Source organism: Pinus tabuliformis, chromosome Q (genome assembly GCF_031772625.1).
Source record: "Pinus tabuliformis cultivar Carrire ecotype Pingquan chromosome Q, CPIR1, whole genome shotgun sequence".
NCBI lineage: Eukaryota > Viridiplantae > Streptophyta > Pinopsida > Pinales > Pinaceae > Pinus > Pinus tabuliformis.
In genome coordinates, this window is record NC_142296.1 from 1389119895 (window position 1) to 1389129969 (window position 10075).

At 35.5% G+C, this 10075-nt stretch overlaps 1 protein-coding gene across 1 annotated transcript; it reads left to right on the forward strand.

Moving 5' to 3' along the window:
- Positions 1–7267: 7267 nt before the first annotated feature.
- On the forward strand, positions 7268–9115 carry LOC149225104 (pentatricopeptide repeat-containing protein At5g16860-like). Its single transcript, XM_089388357.1, has one exon. It carries the CDS (start codon positions 7268–7270, stop codon positions 9113–9115), a length of 1848 nt encoding a protein of 615 aa, XP_089244483.1.
- The last annotated feature ends 960 nt before the right edge of the window (positions 9116–10075 follow it).

Sequence of the window (10075 nt, forward strand, 5' to 3'; positions counted from 1 at the left end):
GCTAGTTGGTCCCTAAAACCTAGGGCCCGATGGGGAAAATTTAAGTCTATATCTTTTTTGAGCTGGAAATGGAAGCCAAAAGAACCCTTACCATGGAAATAATATTTCGGTCTAAATTTCAGTTTGTGTTATCATTGTTTCTTGATCCAAGAGTCAAGGTTTTTGTGATTTGGTAATGCCCCTGTGATTTTTTATCCAAATATTCTTTGAGGGTTTAGCTTGATTATCGAAAGAAAATACTAATTACTTGAAGGTAGCGTCAGTGTCTGGGGAAGGTGAACTTGCAAAAGACATTTCTTTGTTGGTGGTTACTAACAATGGATGTACCTAGTCCCGTTGACCTACTTTAGTGGTCTTTTGTTGGACATTAATAAAATTATCTTACTTAGATATAACATATTTCTCAACAAAAACTAGTACCTGATGAAAAATAATTAAATATATATTTTCCATAATATGGAAATGGAATCCAAAAGAACCCTTACCATTCAAATAATATTTTGTTATAGCTTTCATTCTGAGAGCCCATTGTGTTTGGACCAAGAGTCAAGAGCTTTTTGATTTGGCCACACCCCTATAAATTTTTTTACTAGGATTTGTTTCATGAATAACAATACTTTCTTCTTTGGACTGTTTGGATGACTGGTAAAGATTCTAGATCCCATCCAACTCCTAATAAACCTTGTTATTCTATTTGAGGGTTTAGCTTGCTTGAGAAAAGAAACTACCATGTGCTTGAAGGTATCTTCAATGTTCAAGGAATGCTAATTTGTTGAAGCCATTTTTCCATTGGTAATTTCTAACACTAGATGTTTTATCTTAGTCTTGTTGGCCTACACTTGTGGTGTTTTTTTGGACATTGATAAAGTAATCTTATATTATATTAGATATAGCCTGATGGTTCCTTAATAAAAGGGATTGACAAGAAAAACAAAGTATTTATCCTCCTTAAGGTGAAAATGGAAGCAAAAATAAACTTTACCACAAAAAAAATTGTAGTCTCGGTGCCCATTTTTTATGGATCCAAAAGTCCAGGGTTTTGTGATTCAACCACATCCCCATGAATTTCCCTAGCATGAATTGATCGGTAAACAACGAGGCTTTCCTCTTTAGATTCTAGACCATTGTATGAGAGATATTATTAACAAACATTGTTGTTCTATTGAAGGGTTTGGGTTTCTTGATGGAAGAAACTACCAAGTGCATGAAGTTAGCATCAGTTTCCAAGGAGGCAAAGCTTCATAAGCCATTTCTCCTTCAGTTGTCATGAACTGTAGGAAGAAAGATGCACCAATTATTATTCAGCAATGAGAGTTGAGACTCAATGCGAAATGCACATAGGCAAGGGGCAAGTGGTTTCCAGGTGAGACCCTAGTTGCAACCAAGGCTTGGTGAAATGCTCATTTCATTCATTCTTTTCCCCATGTACAATTTATTGTTCAAGGTTTTACATGAAACAACAATTTTTTTTGGATTAGTTCACTTGAAATGATACTCTATGAAATAGATAAAACTATAACTTTACAATACCAAAATTATTGATACTAAGATGTTTGTTGTTTCTATTTCAATTTCTTTATAAAATTTATTGAATTTCTTTTGGTTCATGCACTTTTCTTTAGTAATGCTTAGTTATGATAGTTTTGATCAATGAATAGGTCAAATTAATTGTGTCATTGGAACCCTTATTTCCTATATCTTGACTCTGAAGTATAGTCTTACCACTTCTTGAGCATGTACTATAGATAATCATTCTCTATGTTAAACGAAATGACCTCTATATAAAATTATTATGTAAGAGCATCTATGCATGTAGTGCACTAGCAAGTGTCATAAAGTCAAATGTTTTACAACTTGCAGGTTAATTACATATACGCTAGAGAATAAGGGACGTCGGCATATTATCATTTGTAGATTGAGTACAATTGATGCTTAAAAAAATTAAGGTATATTATGGTGATATCCGTCTATATGTGATTTATGAGACTCTAGTTGCTTCTCTCTGAAAATGTTTTAGGATTTATGTTCAAAACTATTTTGTTGATTATGATGTAGTACTTTAGGTGGCATGGATAGTAATTGCAATGATTATTTGCAACTATCTACATTAATTCAGAGAATGATATAAATATACCTATTTAAAGGGATATTCTTAGAATGAAAAATATTGAAATCAAGCCCATTAGGATAAATATTATTGCATGCCCAACGAGAGGCAGTTTTCAATGGTCATTCTTCTCTAGCTATGCTTGCACATGTGGGTTTTCTTTAGTGGATTTATTCCCCACATTATTTTTCTCTATCCATATTTATTATATCCTTCCTCCGCTACTTGCGGAGATGCCACTTTTTGGTTAGTTATAGATGGTTATTTACTAGTTATATTTATTATCACACATTTAAATAAAGGAAAAATTTGATGATCATCCTTATCTAGCTAGGCTAGGGCATGTGAATTTTATTTAGTGGATGAATTCCCCCCATTGTTGCTCTATTTTTCATTATTTTTTTCTTTCTTCACTATTCGTGAAGAAACAACTTTGTTGTTGGTTATAGAGAGGGCTTTTACAAATTTGGATGAGTTGGGGTCCCTTTGCTTGGTGTGGCTCCCATTACTTCCTCCTCTCTTCTGCTTGGATTCAGACTTGGACCTCAATTTACTTTGTGCCAAGTTAGTCTTGGAAGGTTGTAATATACTCGTTAATTATGGTTATTTGTGACCTAGGCATGCCAACCCTTAGTTGTGGTCTCACTTTTCACTTGTTAATATATAAAATTTGAGATATACTCTATTTCATCATCACTTCTATTCATTATTAATTATTTATACCATAATGGATGGCTTTAATATGTTGTCATGCATGAATTATTAAGGAGGTTTATTTTAGTTGTTATTTGATTAATTTTTCTCATTTGATTCATGTGGTCTCATCTACTCATGGCAATAAATTCTTCCTTGGCTTATGGCCAAAATTATATTTGTTTGCTAACCAATATTTACATCAAATCATTAAAGGGAAGATGACAAAAGTGTTCAGAAATGAAAAAAATACATATGTCCTAACCCATAATCCATAACCCTAATCCTTATGTTTACATTGATCAGCTAGGGTTTTAGATCCAAACCCTAGAATCATAGTCCTAGGGTTTTATCCATAAACCCTAGATTCTTCTTCTTCTGACACACTTAGGGTTTATAAATACTAAAATTACAAACCCTAGATATTCAACCTAGGTATTTAGTCTTAATTATCCAAAACCCTAGGGATTTTCCCATACATGTAGTCCTTAAACCCTAGATCCTCGCAAACACAGTATACATTATACAACAAAATTAATATTGCAACTTAATCACACGAAGTACTTTAATCAAGAATTCAAATGTTAGAACAATTTGTGCGAATGAGAGCATAAGTCAAGAAAACACTCTTACAATATCATTAAAAGAACAACATGAATATGCCAAAGAGTTCAATACTAGTGGTTCTTTTATTATTGTACTAGAAATAATAGTTCCTTGATCCTTTTATCTAAAAGATAAAGGATCAAGTTGAACTTGATATCTTCAAGTTCATCTAATGACTATAAACCCTAGATAGTAGAAATATTCAATGATGACTTTCTTCCTCAATCCTAGGATTTAGTGTATAAACCTTGGAATTTTCTTCAAACCTTTAGATTAGTTAGGGTTTTGATTCCAAAACCTAGACTTACGTCACTCATCTCTAGGGTTCCAAACCCTGATAATTCTCAATATTTCATAACTTTCTCAGTCCTAGGGTTCAATCCCTAAGTCCTTCAGGCCCTTCCGAAGGTTATAAACTTGAAACACTGACAAACCTAGGAATGGCTCAAGACTTTCTTCCAAACCCTAGGTAGAGATACCAATTTAGCTCATTTAAGAAGAGATAACATATCGACCAAGAGTCATCATCATGGATAAAGAGTAACATCATCAACAATAGCTTATTCAATGTTGTTGATGATGCGCTACTTACCAGGATATTTTTCTTAGTTATCCAAAGTACTCAAAACTTTAATGGATTATAGATTTTTAAACTAAGTAGGAAACAAAATGTCAATTTGCTCAAAATTAACAGACTGTTTTCGAAGTCCACGTAAAAATCCTACTTTATCAAGCCACATAACATCCTACATCAGGGTCTAAAATAAAACACCTATTTATTTCAACAATGGAAATTTCACAGAACCTTATTTCAACTACATTTTTATACATTTTTTTATCAAATATACGTAATATTACACTCAAATAGACAAAAAAAAATTATGTCAAATTTGACTTTCTCCTTTTGTTTGACTATGTGATTATTGTGTATGAGTGTCTTCACATTTGTAAAATAAGTGTAGTCTTCTCTTCCTATATGTTGTTTCTAAAAATTTTGCACAAATATGACATTTTGTGCTAAAATTAGAGCTGAAACTTCTCCTTTACAAAGAAAGTTATGAAAATAGTTGAAAGTAAAGAGTTAGCATATCAGTTTCATCTTTGAATGCATAAAATTGAATATGGGTCAATGCCCAATTTTGACATTGGATAATTACCATGCACATGATGAGAGGATAGCCGATGAGAAGAGCTTGCTTAAATCTGCATGTCTATGTAATGATTGTCATGGTGGGAAGATGAGAAAAATAAGTTTGATTTTTCAACATATGCTAAAATATGGGCATAATGGTATAAGCCCTTTCCCTCAAAATTTTTATCCAGATAGGATAGAATTTCATAGCATGAGAGATGTAGAGGCACCAAAAATAGATGAAGAGGAAACACACACAAATGAAAAGGTAGGAACCTTTGATGAAGGGATTAAAGTTGATAGAATGTTGAATGAGGGTTTCAAGGATGAATTACAGAAGTTGATAGGACTTCCATGGCATCTTGAAATTCTACACAATCAAAAGAGACTCAAAGGCTTAATCCATTGTATCCTAAATCAACCTAATTAATAGTGATATTATAAGGCCATATCCAATAACTCATGAAGGCAAATTTCATAATTGTAAACACGAATCTATGAAACATGGAGTGTGAAAACATGGTCACTGTAAATATTGTGAAGAGTTGTATATGTGATAGCCTCTTCCAAGAGTGATTTTTATCATGAATATCCCTTCTAATTAACACTCGAATGACCTAAAAAATCAGTCCAACACTGAATTTTCATAAGAATTTCGTACAAGAAAATTTCCTCTAGGAATTTATATTGAGTTTGTAAGTCATCTTCTTATGTTGGGAATTGTTGTTGATATAAACTATCTTCCCATTATGTTTCCTCGTTTCAAATAACATAATAAAAATAAAAACAACAATAAAATTTAACAAACCTGCCACTACAATACCATAAATCCTCCCACTAGTGGATAGTTTCCTTTTTCTTTCATTGTTGGACCTATTTCCTAATAATGAATTATGCCTAGGTCTTGTTGAGGATGATGGAGAAATATAATTGTCACAAATGTTCATGTGTATTAATGCATATGTTCTTTTCCTAATAATGAAAAATAAACATGGGTGGGCCCTATATTTGTTTTTTGGAGCAGGTCATCCCCTGTATGAAACTTTCACATTATAGCTCAAACTAATGCCTTCGTTGCAGCTTCCCTTTACACCAAGATACAGAACAAACATATGCCTAGATGAAATAAATGTTGGTAATAGGTCATCTCCATCATATTTATTTGTTCTTTTGATGGACTAATCATAAAATATTGTGGTAGTTCTCCAAATCCACACTTAAGGACTCTTTAACATCTCGACAACTCCTTTCTTTAACTGGATCTAATGGTGTCTCCCAAAATGTATCTCAGGGAAAAACACTAAAAACACACATAAAAGAGGGCATAAATTTCCATTGTTCAAATATAATATATCCTATGTAATTATTTCTAATAAGGCATGAATCATGATGTTAAATGTTACAATATAAGAGGTCAAAACAAGGGTGACCTTGTTTCCAGTCTAAATAGATCGGTCATCTAGGATTTTATCTAGAGAAACCTTTCTAAATCCCTGACAATGAGCACCTGGGAGAAATGAGCTAGTATAGAATGAAAACCGGTCCAACGAAAATACAAAATTGCCTCCTGAAATATGCCACTAGATCCTTCCAAAGGAATTATTATTTGGGTGGCTTTATTTGGGAGATAGATCCACAATATGTTGTCCAAGTCATTATGAAGAAAATTGCTAAGTATGTTATTGTTGGCAGGTTGCTTATGTTGTTGTTAATTATTTTGTTGAATTCTCCCAATTATGTATTTTTCCACTAGATTCATTTCTCTTTAGTCCCTCCAGAATTCTATGTTAGAATTGCAGAGGATATATTTTTTGGATGAGTGGAATTCTTGTGTCCATAGCAATAAAGGATGGGAAAGCCATAGAACAGGTTGTCATACACAATCATAGCTTTTGGTTGGGAGCACATGAGTTGTGTGCCATTAGTGAAGCTTTGGTAAAATTTCTTTGCTTGGTTGATGGTGAAAAGTTTACTCATATGTGGCCATGCGTAAGGGAAAAATAAGCTATCCATTAGGAAAAGGGGGAGGAGGGATTCACTAGATGAGCCTAGATATGGAGTGTGATTGATGAGTGATGCAACAATACTCTCTATTGTTTGATTCATCTAGCATGGCTCTACCTAAACCATGGGTACTGTTATGCTTGTGGCTAAGTCACATGATAGGAGGACACATAACATGGAAATAAGAGTATTTAAGATGGGACATGTCGACCCTAGAAACAAGACGCAAAGGACAAAATTTATATATAATACGTTACTCTAGAAATATAATTCATTGTCTTCTGTTTTCGTTTATTTTTAGATGTTTGGTGAGTTATGGCAAAATTGTTCTAAAGTTACAGAATTAAGTTAGAGATACAAGGTTATGATGATGTGAGATTTTTCCATCTATAGTTCTATTATCTATCTTATTTTGTATTTTCTATTGGCATTCCCACAAATAGTAGTAGTGACTCAATGTCATTGTGTCACATGACTTGGGTTATAAAATGTTCAAATTAAAATTTTATTTTCATATAATTACGCCGTAAGGCGTTTCTTTCTGGGAAGAACTCCCTTATATGCCACCGTGTCCTATTTTCGACCATTGATCTGATGTGTTAGACGATTAAAAGAGATTATGCCGTTGGATCAGATCGTTGGAATTTTAATCAGTGCTGGTTGAACTCCCTGGTTGAATAGACCGCTTCAATTTTCTGTCCGAGTGCAAAGATCTGCGGGCCACGATGATTGGAGCGTATGCCAAACATGGACGCTCTGAGAAAGCCCTTGCTTTGTTTTATCAATTGCAGTGTGAAGGACTGGAACTGGAGTCTTTCGTTTTCCCCAGCGTTCTCAAAGCATGTGCCCATCTACGGGCTCTGCAACAGGGAAGAGGAATCCACTGTTATTTGATTAGAAGGGGATTTCTGTCAGATATTTCTGTGTGTAATGCTTTAATATATATGTACTCAAAATGTAGTAGTCTTGAGGATGCGCAGCGTGTGTTTGACAAAATGCCTGTAAGAGATTTGGTGTCCTGGAATGCCATGATCACAGGCTATGCTGTCGATGGGTTTGTGGATGAGGCCTTGAAGCTTTTTAGGGAAATGAGGTTAGTGGGTGTGAGGCCTGACATGATATCATGGAATGGGATGATTGGAGGGTTTGTTCGGAGTGGACATGGTGTGGATGCCATGCAGCTCTTTTGTAGCATGCAAATGGCTAGTGTAAACCCCAATTCGGTCACCATTGTTGAGATTCTCGCAGCATGTGCTGAGGTACGAGCTGTGCATGTGGGAAAGGAAATCCACGGTTATGTTATCAGACACCAATTTGAGGTAAATGTTCATATTGAAAACGCTCTAATAGATATGTACAGGAAATGTGGTTGTATCCAATATGCACGGCAAGTGTTTGACAAAATGTCCCCAAGAAACACAATTTCATGGAATATGATGATTGCAGGATACTTCGAACAGAGACATGTTGATGAGGCTATGAAGCTTTTTCATCAAATGGAATTGGATGGAGTAAAGCGGAGCACAGCTTCATGGAATGCAATGATTGCGGGTTATGCTCAGAATGGGCAAAGTAATGATGCCTTTAAACTCTTCCAGCAAATGCGGCGGTCAGGGGCTAAACCTACCTCGTTCACATTCGGAAGCATTCTTCTAGCATGTGCTAATTTAGCAGCTCTAGACCAAGGCAGGCAAATACATTCTTACATAATCATGACTGGATTTGAGTCAAGCGTCTTTGTGGGGAGTGCTTTAGTAGACATGTATGCTAAATCCCAGTGTTTAGGTAATGCTCTTCAGATTTTTGACAAAATGTCTGAAAAAAACACAATTTCATGGAATGCAATGATTGCTGGATATGCCCAGAATGACCATGGCAGCAAGGCGCTGAAACTCTTTCAGCAAATGCAATTGGCAGGTGTAAAACCAGATGTGATTTCCTGGAATGCCATGATTTCAGGTTATGCTCAGAATGGGCGCGGCAACGACGCATTGAGACTGTTTTGTCAAATGCATTTAGCAGGCATAAAACCAAACGCATTTACGTTTGGGAGTGTTCTTTCGGCTTGTGCAAAACTTGCTGCTCTGGACCATGGCAAGGAAATTCATGCATACATTATCAGAAGTGGATTCGAGGTAGACAAATTTGTAGAGTGTGCTCTAATAGATATGTATGCCAAATGCGGAAACATTGAAAATGCATATGGAGTGTTTAATAAAGCATCTGGAAAAACTGTGATCTCTTGGAATTCAATGATTGGGGGGTCTGCCATGCATGGGCATGTTGAGGACGCCCTTTCTACGTTTCATAAGATGCAGAAGGCTGGCGTAAAACCAGACCATATCACTTTCGTCGGTGTTCTGTCCGCATGCAGTCAGGCAGGCTTAATCCACGAAGGTTGGCAATACTTTGATTGCATGAAAAACTATAACATCACACCTCGCCTGGAGCACTATGCCTGCATGGTTGATCTTCTCGGCCGTGCTGGACAACTCAATGAAGCATATGGCTTCATAGGGCAGAACCTTGATGTATCCCGGGGCACTGTGTACATTATCTGTATCTTCATATAGGTACAAAGGATTGCATTTGCACCATTTTCAAATTGTTTTATATTTTAGACCCGGTGCCATCTGAGAAATGGACCAAGCTGAGTATCATGATGTATATTTTGTATAACTACGACACATTTGGTGTGGGACTGGCTCTCTTTCCCAAGGGTAATAATCAAATTGTAAATCTCTCCTTGCAGAAAGTTTAAAGACCTGGTTGCCCTTGTGTTGCACACAGATAGGGCACTCCTCAGATAATTTAATTACCTGCACCAACAGAATTCACAGAAATGGCAGCCTGAATCAGTTATATATGTTCTTTCAAAAATATATTGATTTAATAATGCAAATGAGTGCTTGGTTTATCTCACCTTTGGCACACATTTGAAACAAAATAAGTGGCTACACGCTAATTGCTTCGGCTCCACAACGGCATCTGCACATAGATTTATGGGTAGAAGTTTCAGATTTTGTTGTCTGTTGTTAGAATACAGATAAATCATTGAAATAACAATGTAAAAAAAACGAATATTCTAAGTACCCAGGGATATAGAACAAGTAAGTTCCTTATCGATAGCAGATGTTGATGATGCTTGTGTTAATACTTTGGAAATAGTGGGCATGTTCCCCATTGTTTTCTCTGTAGTATATAATATTGTTTTAATACCATTGGATCCATTAAGATTTGAAAATGGACTCTCTGGAAGGTTATGTCCATAGCTGTTGCAAGGAAAGAAACTCACTGATCATTACCTTTTTATAATAATCACCAAAACAAAACAAAGTAGCTTCTATTCAACTACTTCCAGGAACCCATTATTGACAGCTTGTTTTCTAAGTAAAATCTTTGTCATGTTCTTTATTTTACAGAACTGCAGACTGTGGATGGGGGTCTCTACCTTTCTTGATCATCAATGTCCCGCTTAGGCTCATCTTCGTTATTCTCCAGTACCTCAAGCAGGTACCCAAGATGATCGGTTG

What these genes read in the sequence shown, in the direction of transcription:
- LOC149225104 (XM_089388357.1), top strand. Translation starts at nt 7,268, where the DNA reads ATGATTGGAGCGTATGCCAAACATGGACGCTCTGAGAAAGCCCTTGCT.